At 39.6% G+C, this 22,771-nt stretch overlaps 1 protein-coding gene across 2 annotated transcripts; it reads right to left on the reverse strand.

The window, feature by feature from the left end:
• Positions 1-680: 680 nt before the first annotated feature.
• Positions 681-21,671, reverse strand: LOC132101298 (UDP-glucuronosyltransferase 2A1-like). 2 transcript variants are annotated; one of them, XM_059506146.1, is made up of 2 exons: positions 21,601-21,671; positions 681-2,457 (listed from the first exon to the last, which is right to left on the reverse strand). In XM_059506146.1, exon 2 carries the CDS (start codon positions 2,451-2,453, stop codon positions 858-860), a length of 1,596 nt encoding a protein of 531 aa, XP_059362129.1. In that variant the 5' UTR covers positions 2,454-2,457; positions 21,601-21,671; the 3' UTR covers positions 681-857. The 2 variants fall into 2 exon arrangements, with proteins under 2 accessions (XP_059362129.1, XP_059362130.1); XM_059506147.1 differs by lacking the exon at positions 21,601-21,671 and adding an exon at positions 17,310-17,364.
• Positions 21,672-22,771: the final 1,100 nt, after the last annotated feature.

Raw genomic sequence — 22,771 nt, forward strand, 5'->3', positions numbered from 1 at the left:
AGTCCAAAATAAACTCATAGAAGTAATAACTTATGACGGGCAGGAAAACCTTTATACCAACCAAAGCATCCAGCTATCGCTGTAGTTGAGCTGAATACAAACCAGAAACGTTACTGATAAAACGTGAAAACAATAAACACGATTGCGAAAGTATATGGTTTATGTGTGTTTATCAAGTTATTTCCAGCTAATAAATAAATAAACTATTTGATTAATGCAGTACGGATTGACATATCATTTAGTATAGAATATATCAGATACAGTACATTTTCTTCCTTATTCTTTGATAAAAATTGGAAAAATGTGTTCGTAGTAGCATTTATAAACCAATCATAAAATTGTCATTAGGAAAATACTGAACAAAAATATTATAGCCCCTTGCTGCAGCTAACATTACATTTTGAGGTAGATTCCGAGCAAGAAATCGAGCCTTAAAAAACTACTCAAAAATAGTATGTGTAATATTGAATAGATAGCATGACATTGTTTTAAAAGTGTGATTTCAAAAATTCAAATCTATTAAATAATTAAATTGTAAATAAAAAATGTTCTTGTTTATGTTGCTTGCTTTTCTTTTCTGCCTACCTTTTTCGTTTTCCTTGTATGTTATCATGGTTACCTATGATTTACAACTGTTTATTACTATGTTCTTATTGTGTGGATATAGAAAAAAATGCATAGACAGTGGAAGAATTTAATGTGAATTATTCCATTAAAGGTAACTATGATTAATGGGAACATGCAATTTGTAATTTTATATACTTTTTGGAATTTTCTTTTCATTTCACATAAGACAGTCAAAACAGTCAAATAAGTTGTACTTTAGTTGTAAGTGATCTACTTCATATGCAAATATGTCACTCAGTTTTCCTCTTTCTGTTGCAGCACTTGAAACAAAGATATTTAACTGTTAAAAATATGGAGAGAGTGAATATCAAAACAAGTGCGAACAGTGTAACTGCAACATCTACTGAGTAATAGGAGTACCAAGGCAGTTTGTAAGATTCTGACCGAAGGTGAGCAGCACCTTTGTGTCTCATTACAAACTCAATCCAGAAGAGTGCACTGTCCAAAGGTTTAACTGGTGTATCTCTGTGCAGATGAGACAGTCTCTGCATATTCAGTCTGTAGGATGGATCACTGATTACATTTTGTATAGCCGCGTGCAGTGTTTTTTGATCTAAGGTTGCAATAGAAAGTATCTTGGCTCCTCCCCTATTTTGTAATCGAAGAAGATTGTCGTACTGGTCAAAAAACAGTGGAATTCCAACCACTGGAACACCATGATACAAAGCTTCTTGTACCCCATTGGTTCCACCATGAGCAATAAAAACTTTAGTCTTTGGATGCCCTAGAAGATCGTTCTGTGGCATCCAGTCAACCAGTAATGTGTTGTTGCCCAAAGCAGATGGTATTTTTCCAGTGTATCTCCAAATAACCTTTTGAGGGAGCTGAGCAAAAGCAGCTGCTATTTCCGCTGTTATATCATCTGGTAGAATACTAATAAATGACCCCAAAGACATGATAACGACTCCATGCTCTCCAGAACTTTGCATGAAGACTTCAAGGTCATGTGGAAGGGCCTTTGCTGGTTTGCACTGGAAGCCACCAATATAGATGATATTTGGCATAGTTGGACGTGGAAATTCAAAAACAAAATCCACCCTCATAAGCCATATATCAGCACCCTGGAGAAGTTCATAATAACGTACAGGTGGATAGAAGTATTTGTCACAAAGTGCTTGGTACTGTGCCAAATTAAAATAGCCATTTTGAAAGTACATTAGCAAATAATACATACTATTCTCTACTCGCTGAAAAAAGTTCATTTTGTCTGGGTTTCTAGATCCTGTGATAGGGATGTAGGACAATGGAGAGGGAGCAATCTCAAAATGTCCCTCTCCAACAGTGGTCCATCTCACATTATATACCATGGGTAACTTGAGTTTATGAGCCAGGAAAATGCCTGCACCCCACCCTGGATCAGTGAGCAAAAGATCATATTGATTTTCCTTCAGTGTCTTCAGAATTTCCTCACTTTCAAGTATGTTTGTTATAAGCTGACATATCATTTCATGGGTTTCATAAATGACACTAATCATATCCCAAAACAGCCATACAGCACTTAGCCAGGAGCTCTTTCCTCTTTCATGGTCAATCATGTTGTTGAGCACATCTACCACAAATTCTTCATTTATTCCTTTGGTGACAGGTATGGTTATAGTATTGTAATAAGACGAGTTCTCCTTGATGAACCAGCTACTGGAGCTGCGTATTACATCAACGTTGTGTCCTTGATCATGTAAAGCCTTGATGATGATATCCATGTTCACCCAGTGACTTCCCTCCAAAGGTACCACCAAGATTTTGCCACCATCACAGAGAGAACCAAAAAGGATTATGATTGGTATCCAAAGCGTGACTGAAACCATATTCTTAGAAAATGGTGTCATCTCTCTGTAAATAATAAAATCATTGAATTACATATATTGGATAATATTATTATATGCTGTGCAGTACAGTATAGCCAGCAAATTATCAAGTCAAGTCTGCTTTACTATCAATTCTTCCACATGCACAGCACATACATACAGAGAATTGAAATTGGGTTACTCTCAGACCCCTGGTGCATACAGATAACACTAACAGTAGAGCATAAATGTACAGATACACACCGGTACATTATGGAAATAAATAGATGTACACTTGTAGCCTAGTATTCGTGTCACCTGGTTATCTGAATGCTTTGTAATCAATCAGGAAAATTACTGGTCACTGTCTTGTTTCATGTGTCACTTATTACCGAACAATATGTACTGAAATAGAGATTGTCAACTGTTTTATATGATGCATAAAAGTAGATTTTATGTTTTTATGATTTTAAAGGGGTCATGTGATGTTGCTAAAAGGAACATTGTTTTGTGTATTTGGTGTAATGAAATGTGTTTATGCGGTTTAAGGTTAAATAAACACATTCTTTTCCACACAATGTACATTATTGTTTCTCCTCTCTATCCCCCGCCTTTCTGAATCGCATTGCATTTTACAAAGCTCATCGGTCTGAAAAGCGAGGTGTGCTCTGATTGGCCAGCTATCGAGTGCTTTGTGATTGGCCGTATACCTGATCAGAACACCAGCACGATGAGGCAAAAACAATAAAACCCATTACAATAAAGCCATTTGTTGCATCCAGTGGGGACATAATTACAGTTTATAATGACTTATACTATGTTTTAAAATCATGTCTGCATTTGTGATAAGAGAAACAACAAATAACAAACACTACTCTACAACAGCGGTTCTCAATTCCAGTCCTTGCTAGGGATGGGTATCGTTAAGGTTTTAACGGTATTACTACTCTTACCGATACTGCTTAACGGTCCGGTACTTTAACGGTATTCTTATCGGTACTTTGTGTTGTGTTAGGCAGTCGAAAACTTTGCATTTCTCTGTCTGCACATAATGCACTTTTGAAAGATGCTTTGACAGATTGCTTGTGTTTCTGCCCTTACATGCAAAAATGTTGTTGCACTTATGACAACCAGCGTTGTCTGCATCAACTCTAGTGAAGTATAACCACACTTTGGAACGTTTTGCTGTCTCCGCTATCGTCACTCTTTGTATTAAGCGGGAGTTTTCGTACTGTAAGGGGCCGTTCACATATAGTGTCTAAAAACGCATGGAAAACGCTAGGCGTGCCGCTTTCTGATTTTTTTTCCCCCAAAGCCTTCGGGCACTTGCGCTCCTGAGGAGTCTGCCGTTGCTAGGCAACCATGACCTGCTCTCTCCATGAAGACGCAAAAATTTCAGCCTCCGCGGGGTGCATGAGAGATCTCGCAGATCTCACAGACAAAAATCTTAATATGATCGCACATTAGAAATGTTTGGTAAGATAAAATGTGCATGATAACATTATTAAGCAAATCTCTTCGCCATCGTCACTCTTTATTATTAAGCTGGAGTTTTCATACTGTTATGTCTGTGCGTGCGCCGCGCTCGTTGTGGTGTGTGTGTGTGACTGACAGACAGCCTCCGCTGCGCGCATGAGAGATCTCGCAGATCTCACAGACAAACATCTTAATATGATCGCACATTAGAAATGTTTGGTGAGATAAAATGTGCACGATAACATTATTATGCAAAAATACATAGTACATTAATTTGTTCCCCTCCAGTACCGAAAGCAGAACCGATACCGTCAGATCTTACTGATTACTGGGCCATTTTAATACCGGGTTTCGGTACCCATCCCTAGTCCTTGCGCCACCCAGCTCTGCATATTTTGCATTTCTCTTTTTGTTTACACACCTGATTCAGATAATCAGCTCATTAAAAGTAAGCTCCTTGCATGAACTGTGTTCCCATTGACATGGTCCCTACTGAGTTTTCATTGCTCCCTACTCCCCGAGCAGGGGAAATCTGTTGAAGTTTACTTCACTTTGGAACATTCATTCATGGATTTGTGATATCTAATACCTGTAAATAAATACAACTTAAATTCACATCTCGCACACTTCAATGAACTTTGAATGGAACATATACATTCACTTCGAAATGGAATCATAACAGAATATCCTGTGATGTCCACTTTGCAGGGCACTTATGTTCGAATAGAACAAATGTCTGAAGCCATAAGAGAAACATACAAAATGTACAGAGCAGGGGGGCAAGAGGACTGGAATTGAGAACCGCTTCTATACACTACTCAAAACTTGCATTTGAATCATCAGTGGCAAATCCTTTACTTTCAGTCTGTGAGTCAGAACAGCCAGTATAGTCTTCTCTCCCAGGATCAGGAAATAGTTCTACATAAAATGAGCTGCAATATCTGGTTTGAACTGTTTGGAACAGTGTTGTAAATACAACTTAACCATTAATTTATAGTTGTGTCCTCTTTTGGAAGGCTAGTTATGCCTTCTTTCTTTGCGTGAACATTTGGGCGGCGTTTAGCAAATCTTCCCACTTCATGACATAGACGTGGGGGCATGTTAACTTTTATAAAGAATGTCTCTTTGGGTATGAGACTTTAGTCTTTGCAACTTTACAGATCTTCTTTATGCACCAAGAGCTTGCAACACTCCAGAGAGAAAGGAAAACTTGAAATCACATCATATGAACCCTTTAAAGTCCAACATTTATCTTCAAGTTGGTTTTGCAGAAACAGTAGCTGCTATCTAGTTCTTCTGCTATAATTGTTTGTTTCTCCTTTTTTTTAATCACTTTTTCCTGACGAGTATTGCCATAAATGAACTTCTGAGCATAAGGTATTATTCTTTTCTGATTGTTGATCATTTAAAAAAAAATTTTACTTGACAATTTAGTTCAGTGATCCAGCACATTAAATGACAAACCAAACACATAAACATTCTTGGGTGCATTTCCCAAAATCATTGTTAGCCAACTATGGTTGAAAGTTCCGTCATTACCAACTTAGTTCATCGATTTGGTGTTTCCTGAAACCATAGTTCAACTGAACATTTGCAAACAGTGTCGGAAACTTAAGTGGTAAGAACTACAGCTCCCGACCTGTAGTTAGAAGCATAGTTTCTTGTTAGACATATGGATTTAAAGGGGTCATATGATGCGTTTAAAATTTTTCCTTTCTCTTTGGAGAAAATTTTTTCCTTTCTCTTTGTGTTACAAGCTCTTGGTGCATGAAGAAGATCTGTAAAGTTGCAAAGACTAAAGTCTCAAATCCAAAGAGATATTCTTAATCAAAGTTAAGATTCCGCTACAGCCCCCTAAAACAACTCATTCAAACACACCCCCATGTCTATGTTGCTATATGGAAATATTTGCCTAATGCTGCCCAAATGTTTAAGCGAAGCAAAAAGGCATGGTTTTAGTAACCGCAGTTAGTGTTGAAGCAGCCATGTCAGGGAGATGCTGTGTGCATCTAGGCGAAGGCAAAAGCCCTTTATTTTGCCTTCCGAAAGTAGATGCATTTAGGAATCTTTAAGCTTAATTAAAACATAACAGCAATGCATTTTATGGACGACCATTTCGTGAACCTAGGAGAGGAGGTACTGTAATTCTGACTTTACTACAACAATCTGGCGCTTCTGAATCAGCTACTTTATGTATGTTTTGTTATTAATTTAATTATTTTCTATTGAATGTTCAAATGCTGAGTTTTGCCAATAGTATCTGCGGGTCATGTGTGTGTGTGTGTGTGTGTGTGTGTGTGTGTGCACGCATGTGTGTGAGAGAGAAAGAGAGATGGTCAAACAGTGGAGTCATCTGTCTTAACCGTCTGTGGCTTGTGTACTGTAAACACATACGATCTTCATCATTTTTTTGTCATGTAACTCTGTTCCCCTTCTGGGTTTGAACTGATTGTAAAACTAAGGACATCCTTAACTGTCTATACATTTATTTTGAAAGAAGAAACTTGCGATTTTGGAAAGAGGCGTAACATTTCCGACGAGTGCTTGCGGTGATTGTGGTGAAGAGCAGACTGCTCTTGTCAGGAGGAGAAACTTTGTAGAAAACGACTCGTTTGAGAGAGGCGCGGCATAGAGGACCTACAACAATGTACAGTATATGAAAAATAATGTGTTTTTTGAACATTAAAGCATGTCAGCATATTCTGTTACACCAAATACAAAAAATAATGATCTTAAAAAAAAGCATCATATGACCCCTTTAAATAAATTATGCTTTTGGGAACAATAAACAAGTTAACATACATTACACTTTATATCTTCCATTCTATTTAAATATAAATACATTTTAATCTATACATTTTATTGCGATCTCAATAAGCACAGTTTTTAAGAGTGCGCATGTGCATAAATGTCTAAGGGAACCCCGGAGTTTGATGTAACAGGAAACCAGCGATGAATCAAGCATCAAATAAAGCAAAATGTCAGGAAACAAAAAAATAGTAAATTATTCATCAGGTACCATGTTCAATACAGCAGCTTCTCAGAGATCTCGAATCAATTTATTAGCATAAGTTATTCCTCCACCACATGCGTGTGATGTCATTAACAACGGCCCTAAGTTGTTGAACTAATGTGGTTCAAACAACCAAGATGCGACTGTGTTTGGGAAACAGTTGTGCCTGGCTAGTTATGCTGCATTCACACAAGTGATGTCACGGTACCAAAATTTCATTATTCGGTACAAATACCACTGAAAATCCACGGTTCCCTATCTGTCGGTCACTACGAGTTATGTCGAACGACATATGGGGTCTCACTTGGGAGGCCAATCATCTCTGAATTTAAGAGAAAACGCCAATGAAAATTGGCTAGTGGATTAACATACCTGAGCCACTCCCCGTGCCAACAGGTATAAATAGGGCGACAGGTGCATCCACTCATTAGATTTTTGCTTCGGAGCCGAGTGGTTGTATGAAAGCTGTTATACTACACAAAGCCATTCATCTGCTGTGTCGGGAAGCTGTTCTGGTTGGCGGTACGGCGCAAACAGCGGTGTCCATTTCAGCGATTCCCCTGGGCGCTTCAACTAAGAGAGCAGATTTCCTTAAAGAGCAAATCGCGGACGATTCGCGTCTTTTTAAAGATGCCGTTTCGTCCGCGTCCTTCTGGATGCGGTCGTTTCCTGTTCTCTGACAAAGGCCACGTTCGTTGTCTTCCGTGTCTGGGCATTCAGCAAGCTGAAGGCGCGTTCGTGGATGGTTCATGCACGCACTGCATGTGTGACCATGGCAACGTTGCGATCGCGTCTCTCCTTTCTTAAAGGGAAAGGAGCAGACCCCTCTGTCACTACCCGTTCCGGTTTCTCTGTCACGAGCAGAGGACCGCCGGCTAGTGCTCTGGGAGATTTGAAGGTGACAGTGAGAGCTTCTCCGCCGGGCCACGCCCCACGGACCTCTTACCCCTTCCGCAGTGTTTGTCCTGTGCGGCTGCTGGGTGATTTTGCTGGGCTGTCTTATGGCAGTCCCAACGGGTCATTCAGTTTGCCACCGGGGATCAGATGTCGATTGCAGCATCGGGGATGGGCTGTTGACCCCTGTGGATGAAGATTCGGCGGGGCTGCCCCCCTCGGGTGTTGTCGCCACTGCCGAATTGGACCCAGAGTTGACAGCCGTGCTTGCCTGGGCAGCTGTGCGCATCAGGATGGAGGTGGCCGCCCAGCCCTGAGTGCTCACGGCTGTTTGATTGGTTCTCGGTGTAGAGCGTGGCTCACAACTGCGTTTTGCTCTGGTTCCTTTCTTCCCGGATGTGCATGGGGAAGTGATGTAGTCGTGGATGGCCCCTTTTTACGTCCGGAAGCAGCTCATTTCGTTCCTCCGTCCTCACTACCCTCGATGGCGGGGCAGCTAGGGGTGCGTTGACATTCCCCAGCAGGAGAGTGCGATTGCGGTGCACTTGTGTCCGCAAAACGCAGCCACTGGGAGGAATAGTCCACGCCTCTCACCCAAGGCCTGTAAGCTGTCGGCCGCTCTCGCTGCCAAGGCTTACAGTGCGGCGGGCCAAGCTGCCTCTGCTCTGCATGCCATGGCTATCCTGCAAACTCACCAAGCCAAGGCTTTAACAAATGCACGAGGGTAGAACCAACCCGGGGTCCTGGACAGGACCTCGACTGCTTTGGCACATCAACTGTCTGGAGTTGCTGGCAGTGCATCTAGCTTTATGACGGTTTTGTCCGCTGTTGCTTGACAAGCACGTGTTGGTCCGCACGGACAACACTGCGGCTGTTTCGTACATCAACCGACAGGGCGGTCTACGATCACGCGACTCAAGTCGCTGCACGCTGTCCACATCCCGGGGGAGCTCAATCGTGCAGCCGACGCGCTCTCACGACAGCTCACTTTCCCCGGGGAATGGCGACTCCATCCCCAGACGGTCCAGCTGATCTGGAGTCGATTCGGGGAAGGCCAGGTAGACATGTTTGCTTTCCACGAGTCCTCCCACTGCCAGCTGTACTATTCCCTGTCCCAGGCCCCCCTGGGCACAGATGCACTGGCACACAGCTGGCCTCGGGCTTTACGCAAGTATGCGTTTCCCCCAGTGAGCCTGCTCGCACAGACACTGTGCAAGGTCAGGGAGGACGAGGAACAGGTCCTGTTGGTTGCGCCTTATTGGCCCACCCGGACCTGGTTTTCGGAACTCATGCTCCTCGTGACAGCCCCTCCCTGGCACATCCCCCTGAGGAGAGACCTTCTCTCTCAGGGGCTTGGCACCATTTGGCACCCGCGTCCAGATCTCTGGAACCTCCACATGTGGCTTCTGGACGGGACGCGGCAGACCTAAGTGATCTGCCCCCAGCGGTGGTAGACACTATCACTCAGGCTAGAGCCCCTTCTACGAGGCAGGCCTATGCTCTGAAGTGGAGTCTGTTCACGAATTGGTGTTCTTCTTACCGAGAAGACCCCCGGAGATGCCCGGTCAGAGTCGTGCTTTCTTTCCTGCAAGAAAGGTTGGAGCGTGGGCTGTCACCCTTCACCCTGAAAGTGTATGTGGCTGCCATTGCAGCCCATCACGATGCAGTGGACGGCCGGTCCCTGGGGAGGCATGACCTGATCGTTAGGTTCCTGAGGGGTTCCAGAAGGTTACATCCTCCTAGGACACCCCTGATTCCCTCCTGGGACCTCTCTATTGTCCTGGCGGGTCCCTTTGAGCCGCTGGATTCAGTCGAGCTTAAGTTCCTGTCTCTCAAGACAGTGCTCCTGATCGCGCTCACTTCCATCAAGAGGGTCGGGGACCTCCAAGCATTTTCGGTAAGTGAAGAGTGCCTTGTGTTCGGGCCGGCCTACTCTCACGTTGTCCTGAGACCCCGGCCTGGATACGTGCCCAAGGTTCCCACCACTCCCTTCCGAGACCAGGTGGTGAACCTGCAAGCGCTGCCCCTGGAGGAGGCAGATCCAGCCTTGGCGTCGCTGTGTCCCGTAAGAGCGCTTCGCATATACGTGGACCGCACCCAGAGCTTTAGAAGCTCTGAGCAGCTCCTGGTCTGCTTTGGAGGTCAGCAGAAGGGGAAGGCTGTCTCTAAGCAGAGGTGGCCCACTGGATAGTGGATGCCATCGCCTTGGCTTACCATTCCCAAGGCACGCCGTGCCCCCTGGGGGTGAGGGCCCACTCCACACGGAGTGTGGCCCCCCCCTATGCACTGGCGCACGGCGCCTCTCTGGCAGACATCTGTCGAGCTGCGGGCTGGGCCACACCTAACACCTTTGCGAGGTTTTACAACCTCCGTGTGGAGCCAGTTTCTTCCCGTGTGTTGGGTAACAGGTAATTGGCGGGAAGGGCTGGCTGGGTGTCACGCTTGCTGCGCCATTCCCCCTAGCACGGGGATGTGAGCGCCTTTCTTCTCCCAGTAGAGTTCCCCGGTTGGCGTACCCTGGTCGAGCATACTCCAGCACCCTCGGCAGTCAGACTTGGCGGAGCAGTCTGTCGCCAGGTCCAGTACTGGCGTTAGCATGCCCGGAGTTCCGGTCAGCCCCTGTACTGGGCTAGGTGTTCATATGGCTTGGTTCCCTACTGGTAATCACATATGTGTATTCTTCCACAGTAAGGTTTCCCTCTTGGCAAACCCGTGTCTTCCTTTGACAGACCCGTTCTGTCAGTCTCTTTTGGCAGCCGTTCCATCCCTACTCCAAGGTAGGACCTGCCTCAGAGACCCCTTCCATATGTAGTACTGCCCCCTGGGTCAGTCCATATCGCTATATTCACATGTCACCTCCCTACGGGTAGGATGTGGTCTCCGTAGCAACCTTTTCGCTTCCCCATTGTCTTGCCAGCTGAAAGAACAAATAGGGAAGATTTGAAGCAATCTTTCTCTGAAGGTTGAAATCCCTTCCATTAACTTTATGTGGGCGGAACAGCAGCGTGGCCTTCTCCAGCAGCGATGTACTCACCCTTTGGCCCCTTCGGTACCAAGGTCAGTGAATTTGCGCTGGGGCTTTGGGAAGGTTACGACCTTAAGCGTAGCTTTGGTGGCACGCCAGGGCTTGTCGACAATTGCAGCGCCACAGGGTTGTGACGATGTTCAGGTTGTGGCGTTTTCCATAGGACCCCATATGTCGTTCGACATAACTCATAGTGACCGACACTTGTTGTTCCCTGATGGAGGGAACGGAGACGTTATGTCCCCATGCCACAACCTTGAACTGTTCACTGTTGCCGGGACACGTTCTCGGCTCCTCAGCGTAAAACCTGATGAGTGGATGCACCTGTCGCCCTATTTATACCCGTTGGCACGGGGAGTGGCTCAGGTATGTTAATCCTCTAGCCAATTTTCATTGGCGTTTTCTCTTAAATTCAGAGATGATTGGCCTCCCAAGTGAGACCCCATATGTCGTTCGACATAACGTCTCCATTCCCTGATGGAGGGTTACGTACGTAACCGAGACGTTCTCTGTACCAATTCGTAACCAAAGCAAGACACAAAAAAATGCTTATTATAAAATTGACTATACATTAATTTAATCCAAACTATGTACATATTTAATCTTAAAGGGCTTTTGAAATGTAAAGCCAAGAATAACAGCTAGCCCAAACACACACACACACACACACACACACACACACACAAAAAACAAAGCCCAGAACTGCTTTTCTGACTGATATGACACAAACAATGTTAACCATTTGTACATTCTCTAACACATCTCTGGCATGTAAAAATAGTTAATATCATAATTTCCTTAGTTTTTTTTTATTTACATAATATCAGTTATAGTAGCATTAAATAGTTAATAAAGAAACTTAATTCTAATGCTCATTATATTAGTGTTAGCCAAGCTTACACTGTATGCTAACGATTAACTACTCCAATAACAGCTTCATTTAAATCCGATTCCATTCAAATATTTAATAGTATTCATAACAGAAGTGGTGTTTCCCACAGCCTTGCACTCTATTTGTGGCATATATATGCAAATTTTTTCTCTGCCTGCAGGAGGAGCTTGTAGAGTGCCAGAGAGAAAGGTTTTCCCGGTAACAGCTGTAAACAAATAAGAGCTGTGCTCACAAATGCTGCTCAGTAGGGATGGGCGATACCACATATTTTGTTTTCGATACGATACCGATACTTTTAATGGCCAATATCGTCGATATTGATACCGATAACTGAACTTTTAAATTATAAAATGTATTTAATTATTATGAGTACAATGGGCAATAATACCTACTTAACTTTATATTTGAAATGCATTTTAACATTCAATATGCCTTAACTGCAACTTATTAGGTTATATTTTTGTTTACAGATGGTTAAAATATGTTTACTGTAGTGGTAACCAAGGAAATCTACAAATACTATAGTTAAACTATGTTCACTTTACCATGGTTCATTGTCATAAGGCACTGTAGTGTTGGGCGATATGGTCATTTTTCAGATCGTCATATCGTCAGCCTGTGAGATCGACAATACACGATATTATCGTGGATGGGTGGAGCTAGAGAGAGACTCTTTGTCCTTGTCAAATCATAACTATTGAGTGTTTTAAACCGTGCAGGTGCGCGAGAGAGGCCTATGGAATCACCAATAATCTAAAAAATATACTTTCAAACATACTGATAAACTAACGTTAAATATAAAAATACTGTATTTAAAACAGCTAGTTCATACATAGTCGGAGCAATTGTCATATCCTGCGTCCGCATCTGCGCAGGGAAGTTATCAGTCTAAATGTTCTGCAAAATCAGTCAACGGTGAAAATCAATAGTAGATTTCATTTAGAGTCCAGCAGTTTAACACTACTCTTGGGCATAAACGAACACGTTAAATATAAAGTATTTAAAACAGGTAAATTGATATATTTGGAGTAAGTTGAGTTGAACTGATGCATCAGTCATACAGCGCTCCGGACCGCGCGCCTCATGACGAGTCTGACGCACGGTCACAGAAACAAGAATGAGATGCAGTCTAACATAACTGTGGCATTAAACTCAGTTAGTGAGGGCTCGTTTAATATATTACACATATAAAGGCCGTTCAGATTACTTGTTAAAGTTCAATGAAATACCTTTTATCTGCAGACCATGTACGTCTGTTTGTGAATGGAGACTTTGTAACGGCCGAAACTATGTATTTTGCATGCATCATATTACAGTGCGGAGTGCATGAAAATAATAACTAGGCGGCAGATTGAATTTATTATCCATAGTGGTTCTCACGTACTCCTAAGTCATCACCACATAGTGCGTTATAAGTTAAGTGATCGGTCTTTAAGAGAAGGACTACGTGAGAACCACTATGGATGATAAATTCGCTCTGCCGCCTTGTTAATTATTTTGTCTTTACTTTATTTGTGACACCAAGAAAGAGTTAATCTCTCATGTATGAGAAGAGCGCGTTGCAGTGTAGCAGCCATTAAATGTGTGGGACACCAACTCCTCGTTTTCTATCTCTTTCATTTCATGGATTTATGAATTATCCGAGTCAAAGCGGACAATTTCAGCGACTATACAGGCTCTAGTCCTCCTGCGCTCGCGCGCGCGCTGTGTATGTGTGTGTGTGAAATGCGGTGCTGAAGTGAAATAACTGGGCAGTTTGACAGCCGAATTATAATAAGCAGCCTAATAAAAATAAAAATAATAGTTATTATTATTATGATCGAATACATTAATAGGAAAATGAGCCTAATATCGTCTTGATTATTGACAGAGAAATCTGCTTATGTCGATATCTTTGACGATCGTCGATACACGATACTATCGTCTATCGGCACAACCCTAAGGCACTGTCAGTAATAGGCTGTAATAGGCCGAATAACCTTTTTATTCGGAGTGTGTATTATGTTAACAATAGAGAATAGAACATGAGCCATATGAACTTTTAACATTAAAATGTAAATAAATGTACTGCACAAACTAGGGTACAGTTTCAATAGGTTTATTGTGAAATAACCCAAACATATAGCCTATGTTTTTTCTGCATTGTTCTGGGCTGCCTTTTCCAAAAACTTTCTTATTATGGGCTACTCTTTGGAAACGCAGCTCTATTTAAATGCACTGTCAGAAGTGAGTGAACGCTCTCTGTAATCGATTGATTCTGCCTTGCAAAATTTGCGTGTGTTCAGATGAGCAGGAAAATCCCTTCCACGCAATTATTTGCTAACATAGGTTATTCGTCCAATTTAAGGCATATTGGAGGTATTATTTTTTGTTTAATAAACAAAATCACTGGTTAAAAAAAAAAAACCTTAGTATTGATATTTTTTATTTGAGTATCGATTCTTGAGTATCGATTTACTCGCATCAGTATCAATATATCGATACTTAAGGATCGATTCGCCCATCCCTACTGTTCAGGCATCACAGGCAAGATATAATGGAAATGGCATCCATAATTTTCTGAAGACATTCGGTTTTCTTTAGAAATATCAAAACACCTGCACCGGGTTTCGTCTTTGACACATGCACTCCTCATGTTTATTAGACGAAGTCAAAGCCTTTTGTTTCTGGCACAAGTTGTAGCTCTCAGAAAACTCCCAGTTCACAAGTTGTAATTTCTACAACTTCAACAAAGTTCTACGAGGACATGAATGCTTTTTACAAGTTGGAATCTTGTAATTACTATTGTGGTTAATCAGTGAGCTGCGTCGTTGTACGGTAAAACGCACCTCTGAGCAATTGTTACACAACTTTAAAGCATCCATATTGTTCTGTAAAGCCAGGTTCACACTACTGGACTAAAAGACTAGCCGAATTACTGTGTTTCTCACACTATGCATTAAGATTTGTTCTCATCTGTCATCTTGTCATTGCTGTGCACATATAGAGTAAGATCTCTGCCACAATTCTGCATTATCAAAAGTGCATTTTGCACGAGCGCGATCTGAGTTTTGTGGAATTTGTTTTTATTATTGTTCATGAAGGCTGGAAGTGAAAAACTTTATATTCTGCATATTTATATACTTATATTCATGTGTACATAATTATTAAACAGGTTATCTCATACAGATAAAATCTCGAGATGGACTAAAAACTCCCGAAATTACTGCCAGATTCTGGAAGATAAATTCTTCAAACAGTGGTACAAAAAGATGTAGTCTTGGTTCTTCAAGAGCCACTCTCAACTTATCTGTCTATACAGCCTCTCTGTCTCTCTCTCTCTCTCTCTCTCCCTATATATATATATATAAAACCTGTCTTTAAGTATTTTACTACACTTCAGTATGTGATTCTTATTGAGTAGGGATCATTTTAAGGATTCTATACTTAACCTCTGAGAATCTGACGCCTTGTACTTCTGGAGATTCCAGGTAGGTTGTAGTTCTAGAAAATTGTGGAGCTGGAGACTAAATGTTCCTGGTGATTTCACACCTAATTCTTCACCTTAATTCCTTATCAGCTGCACCACAAGGATGTGCTGTTTCTACGTGTATTTAGCTTTGATTTGAAAGAAAATGGCTTTGTTTTGTTTTGATTTGTGGCGCCGCTGATACAGAAGAGCATATGCAGCATACAGTGATATGGAGAGACACAGTACAGAAACTGTTGACAAAGGAATTGTTGAATAAAGTAATTATTTTCATTTTCTTTGCTTACAAAAAGTATTCTTGTCGCTTCAGAATGTTACGGTTGGACCACCGATGGCAGATTGACTATTCTGACGATATCTTTTATACTTTTCTGGACCTTGACAGTGTTACTTACTTGGCAGTCTATGGAACAGTCTCAAGCATCCCAGTTTTCATCCAAAATATCTTAAATTGTGTTCCAAAGACAAATGAAGCTTTCACGGGTTTGGCACGATATGGAGGTAACTGATTAATGGGGTGGAGTGTCCCTTCAAGATTGATGTCGTTTGGAATTAGTAAAATGTGCTAGGGAAAAATTATGATCAGAATATCAGCTATTACCTTTGTTGGGGTAATGCAAGGAATTTTGTGACTGGTTGTCAAGGCAGCCAATCAGAATTTAGCAGCCTTGTCTCTGATTGGCTGGAATTATTGCATATTGTAATGCTGGGCTGTGTTGAGCAAGTGAGCCGTTGGCATTTAGCGAGCACTGAGGGTGGGCATCAAAGGAGAAAGCCAGTGAAATGTTGCATGAACAAAAGAGAAGGTCTGCACAAATCCAAAAACGTATTTTAAATGCACAGTTGATTTTTGTGCACTCAGAATACTTTCTTCTTTGCGAGACAAACATTTTATCCACAAAACTCAATTCATACGAACTGCAAAATGCACGTTTGAGAGCTTAAAATATGAGCGTGCAGAATTGTGTGAGATGTAATCCCATATGGGCATACTACACAACACGATGCGAACGAGGTGCACATGCTACAAAAAATTCAGTGAAGAAGCCTTCTTGACCATCATCGAAAATACGTTTTCTCAGATAAATTCTTTCAAGCAATTACAGGCCATTTCTTCAAGCATGGATGACCAACTGGCCTTTAATTGGTCTGTGCAGTTATTTTATCCGAAAGAAAGAAGAAACCACAACATAACAGAATATGGCAGAAACAATGGCTTTGAAGATGTGGACTGTCGGTAATGCAAAAAGAGTTGGAGGTAATTAAACAGTACAATGAAACATGGTATTATATACATAAAAAATATATGCATTTGTTAAATTTATTTCTAGTTAGAGACCTAGTTTCTGATTTGACAAATTTTTAGCTTTTTGTTTCTGTTCATAAATATGAATGATATGAGTGTTTATGCCATCTGCACTGTGATTGGCTGGATTAGTTCCACTTGTCATTGTGTTGCTCATGTTACAAGATTACGTGGCGATAATATCAAACAGGTTTGACAATATCATAGCGACATATCACACACACACTTGTTAAAACATTTTCTATTTTGAAAATAAAATGCTGTTTTTCTTTATTTTATAATCAAAGAATCCTGAAAATAAAAATAATTAAAAACAAAATGTAAATAAAATATTTAGCAATACAACTATTTCCAGTATTGAAAATAATGAAATATTAGAATAAATTCTGAAACATCATTTTACACTTAAGACTAATAATTGATGAAAATTCAACTTAATATATAAATAAATTATGTTTTAGCATATTAAAATAGAAAACTGATATTTTAAATTTCAGTTCGGTTTCACAGTATTACTGTTTTTGTTTTCTGTATTTTTGATTTAAAAATCTGCCTTCATGAGCAGAAGAAACTTTAAAAACCATTTATATCTTACTGATCCAAAACTTTTTAATGTCAAAGTATATAACTATCCTGTCCATATCTACAAGCATCACACTAGGGCTACTAAATTGTACTGTCTTTCTCACTATCAATTCCTAAAACTGTTGCAGAAAACAACAGATAATCTTTGAAACAATGGAAATGTAACATTTATTTTGAATCAATAATTCATTGATTAATAAACCTGTGGTGTCATTCTAAAATTTTTTATGTAACTTACAGTTATATTGACTGCTTCTGCTTTGCTCAGTGCTGTTCAGTGATAATCTTTCTCTGAAAATTGATAAATTACTCCTTTAGCATTAGAACATATGGAAGGGACCTTATGAAATAAAAAGATCAGCCCACAGCAATTAAGTTCAAAGTGCAAAGTTAATATGCAACATGGGTTATATGGCTTATATAGACTGTGACTATATCTTTGCACACTAGCTTACTTTAAAACAACATAACTACTGATTAAAGAGTAATTTGGCTCAGCGCCCATTTAACAGGTTGTTACCAGTATCTGGACTGTGATCTTGAGAGAAAGCAATGAGGGAATGAGATCACATGAGGCAATACATATATCAAAGTCCCCAGAGTTAGATCAACTCTGCTCAGAGTACATATTGTCCCAATCTACAGTGTTAAAGTAACACTGAAGCAGAGTTACCACTGTTGAGGATTATGTGATGCATTTTTATGTCTGAAAGCCTAAACAGTAGTTGTTCATCTTCAACATCATAACAGTGGGTTTTCTTTACTAATGTTCATAATTATCCCATTAACTTTAACTGGGCTTCCGTGTATATATCTGGCTTGTGTATTTTTGGGGGGTTATGCTCAAGACTTCCTATTTGCAGATTGATCTGACCCAATCAGCTGAAAATGTTGTCTGGTTTTTGTAGGATTTTATTGTATATTTATGTACTTACAAAGAACATCCCCATAAATGTCCAGTACAACTACCTACCAGTGTCACATTCAAGCTACTAAATGATAGTAAAAAAAACAAAACAAAAAAAGGTCTTGAACCTTGCTGACCACTACAGACCCCTCAAATAATGCAAATCTCATATAAATAAACATCCTTTCAAAAGTTATAGGCTATTTTAACCCATAAACTATAGATTACTTTAATTGTAGTATAATGTGTTTCTGCTTTCTTCAGTGCTGATATCTTTATCTTGGCATGATACTCTTTGACCAAATTATTAGCATTGCATTTGCAACATATCAAAAATGATTATTCAAAATGCAGTGAGTAGCCAACAGCAAGACAGTTCAAAGTGCAAAGTTTGTTTGTAACATGATCTTTATGGCACGTATGTCACTTTTATTCATATATAAAGTTGTTAGTGATATCAGTTCTACAGATAACTAGCTAAAAAATCCGTGTATCATTCGTTCTATCGTTTTTTTAATTGAAACCAAAAATGGAAAAATAAAAAAACTACTTGTTTTTTTTTATCTGTTTCCAAAACCAAAATGAAAAAACGGATAAAGATTCGTTTTCCGATTTTCAAATTTGTGCTAATATAAAAAAAAAAAAAAAAAAAAAAAAAACTGATAACAAGCGTGTGTGTTTCACTTTGGTGTTTTCGTCTGATGCCAGTTAGTGACGGTCGTTCTTGAACGATTCGGTCATTTTAAACGAATCTTTAATGTGACTCGGGAAGAACGAGTCGTCTCTGGGAGTGATTCGTTCAGTCGCATATGCGCAAAATTCTATAGTTTCTGTAGAGGAATTAGTCTAGGGTCTAGTTCACCTTTTTCAGTCAATGCAGTGGGAGCCGGAAAGAGAATTGATTAGTTCTTTTTTTTATTTGATTAATGCCAATGTACCAAAGATAAAAGTACAGATAGGTAATGTCAATATTGCATACAAAGAAGTGGCATTATATGCAAAGCACCATTTACAGACGTATGTAAACATAAAAATAAATAATACTAATCGAAAGCTTTAACAAAATAAATTAAAAAGATTAAATAGCATTGAAAAGATTAAACATTTTTGACAGCCTTAAGATTTTTGGAAGATTAGTTTGGAACTTTGGATATACTCTTGAACCTCTTTTTTTTTTTTTTTTTTTTTTTTTAAACAATATATAATGGATTTTGATGAGTGAATTTACTGCGGTGAATATGACATTTTGCAAGAAGTCATAATTGGTTAATAATGAAATATACATTAATTTTGTCTCTTTGAATATTAAAGAAGCCAAACAGTACATCCTTAAGAAGCAAAGAGAAACCATGTAGAATTCATTCCAAAATAGCTGTGTGAGGACAATCCCAAACGATATGTATATCAGTTTCATTAGGGTCACCACAAAAACAACAGCTTGTATCTATGTCTGATTTAAACCTTTTCAAAAACACTTTAGCTGGGTAAAATCTGTGTAACAATTTGAATGAGATTTCTCTAACCTTGTTAGTTATTATATATTCCAAAGACAGAGTCCATACTTTTTTCCCATCAATATGATCAACCACATTCCTCCAATAAGACACCACATATGGAGTCGTTACACGCTCCTTTTGAAAAAGCGATCTAATCTTATAGAAACGTGATGAAGGATACTGGACAAAGTCGTGGCCTAGTTGTTAGAGATTTTGACTCCTAACCCTAGGGTTGTGGGTTCGAGTCTTAGTCTGGCTATACCACGACTGAGGTGCCCTTGAGCAAGGCACTGAACCCCAACTGCTCGCCGGGTGCCGCAGCATAAATGATGAACACTGCTCCGGGTGTGTGTTCACAGTGTTTGTGTGTTCACTGCTGTGTGTGTGCACTTTGGATGGGTTAAATGCAGAGCACAAATTCTGAGTATTGGTCACCATACTTGGCTGAATGTCACATCACTTTTTCACTTTCATGTAACAAAAAGCATAGTTTTCCTACAGGGATTTCAAATGGGTGTAAAGATAAAGATAAAGTGCTGGATGATCTAATGAGTCCCTTGAAAGCGTAACAACTCCTTTAGGAACAGTGTCCATGATGATGGAGAATTCTTTGGGAGTTACTGAAAAATACATTTACATAAGAATTTTTTGTGACTTAAAATAAGACCTTCCAAGTTAAAGAACTTGGAAACAACCAAAACAAATTTCCAAATGAAGTACCGCTGAGAAGTGCTTAAAAATGAATGACCATGCAAGTAATGCCTGTTTATGAAATTTGGTTAAATTGTAAGGGATTCTAGCAATATTATAAATACAGATCAATAGGAAAGGGAGACCACCTACTTTGGAAAAGTAGCCATTGGGGATAAAAATCCATATTGAGTTTGGATTACACAAACACTGTCTAATCCAATTAATTTTGAAAGTGTTGTTCAAAGAAGAGAAATCAAGGAAATTAAACCCACCATAATCATATGTGTTCATTAATAAGTACTCTTTATTACCTTTGTTACAACATTCAGTGTATAGATAAGTGTATAAATAACCATTATGACAGAATTTTGTACATTTATAAACTGTAAGAAGTAAAAAGCTCAGAAATACAGTAACTGTAAGAGTAAATAATAATTATAATAATGATGATGATAATAATAATGATTAGGCACCTGTTTGTAAGGAAGCATGTAAATTCATCTATCCAATGCTGTCACGTCACGTGACAAAAGAACGAATGAGGATAAAGCCTTTTATACAGTCTTTATTATTATTATTATTATTATTATTATTATTAGAATTATTATTAAACAATACAAACATTAAAACATTAAGGCAATACACTTAAAATCATAAAGACAAATAATAATAATAATATACAGAGATTTGTTGCCAGGGTAACTCCAGTCTATGGTCAAAGCTTATGGGTCTGTCACGTGAGGAGCGACTCGAAAACCCGAAAGACTCAAGAGATTAACTAATCAATTCTCTAACACCAGCTCCCACTGCATTGACTGAAACAGGTGAACTAGACTATTCCTGTACAGAAACTATAGAATTTTGCGCATGCGCGACTGAACGAATCACTCCCAGAGACGACTCGTTCTTCCCGAGTCACATTAAAGATTCGTTTAAAATGATCGAATCGTTCAAGAATGACCGTCACTAACTAGCATCAGACGAAAAAACAACAACATGAAACACACACGCTTGATATCCGTTTTTTTAATTCTTGATATTAGCATAAATTTGAAAATCGGAAAACGAAGCTTTATCTGTTTTTTCATTTTGGTTTTGGAAACAGATAAAAAAAAAAACAAGTCGTTTTTTTATTTTCCATTTTTGGTTTCAATTAGAAAAACGAAAGAACGAATGATACACGGATTTAGCTTACTTGTACTTTTCAACAATAGGACAACATGCACACAACAAAACAACTCATTTGTAATTCTGTATCAGTATGAACTCCAAATTCGAGAAAGAAAAATCAGGGAATAACAGTTCACTTGCGGGAATGCATGAATTTAAAACAAATTTAATCTGTTGATTTTTTTTTAACACAGACTGAATGCCACACACACACACAGGTAAAAGTCTCAGTAATAAGTCGCTGCACGATTCGAGATACACACCTTTACAGAAAGAACACCAGCCCAAGCTGTTAAAACACACAGTTGCGACAGTCCAATAGATTTCCACTGGATGGAATCGGATAATGCGGAAGTAACATAGTTGCCAACTCTCGCGAGACAAATCCTCGACAAATAAGCAACCGCAGCTTCGAAACCAGCCCAATATTTTTTGTATAATTTATTATCATCAATATTATTTATTGCCAATAACTGAGCCTGCAACATATTAAACTGAAACAAATTTTTTTTCTTAAAATCAGAAACGTAGGTTATTTGACAAAAATCAGCAAACTGCAACAAAGCAGGAACAAAACTCATCTCCAACCACCTGTGAGCAGAATAGGATGGGAGAGATAGAGAAAAATACAAGAGCTTCAAAGGGGAGCTGTAACATAGCCACACATTTATAGCCTAAAATATTGTCTATTCGAACCAAATATATTATTATTAGTAGGCTAATAGGATTATTATATAGCCTACTATAAATGGTGTAATGTAACGAAGTAAAAATACTTCGTTACAGTACTTAATTATTTTTAGGAGTATCTGTACTTTAATTAAGTTTTTATATTTCAGGCAACTTTTACTCTACTACATTTCCTAATTAAAATGTATACTTTTACTCCGATACATTTCTCCAAAGTATATTCGTTACTTACAACATAATATTCAGAAAAACACAGACTGCAGGAAAGCAGGTTTGACGAATTAGTGGTCTGGCGTTTGCTGGTCAGACTCATAAAAACACCTTTGCTCGAGCACACAAGCAAGCGACGCGCACAACCGCGGATGATTTAATTTTCCAATCAAGTCGAGTCTGTGGTGTGGGATATAGAGGGTTTTCACGACGCGTCATCAACCCGGAAGTCGGCCATTTTGGAGGCACTGAACGTAAACAGTGCCATTGAACTGAATGGACTCGCAAATTTGGCTGATTATTGCTTCTGAAAAATGGTCAAGTTTTGGTCTGTACTCATTGGTCGCACCGAGAAAAAACATTTCTAGTTCTATAGACTGCTGAAAGTTAAAGAGAAGAGTGCAAAAAACTGATGAAAGATGGCGTTTGAGGTAGAGAGAGGCACAGCATCAGCCACATGTGTAAATGAAGCATTATCTATGGCTACATTTTTGACGTAAAATAGTTAACTATGGGTACATACACACTGTCAAT

This window comes from Carassius carassius, chromosome 23, assembly GCF_963082965.1.
Source record: "Carassius carassius chromosome 23, fCarCar2.1, whole genome shotgun sequence".
In the NCBI taxonomy this organism is placed as follows: Eukaryota; Metazoa; Chordata; class Actinopteri; order Cypriniformes; family Cyprinidae; genus Carassius; species Carassius carassius.

Excerpts from the sequence above, each read along its gene's own strand:
- LOC132101298 (XM_059506146.1), bottom strand. The coding sequence starts at position 2,453 with ATGACACCATTTTCTAAGAATATGGTTTCAGTCACGCTTTGGATACCA.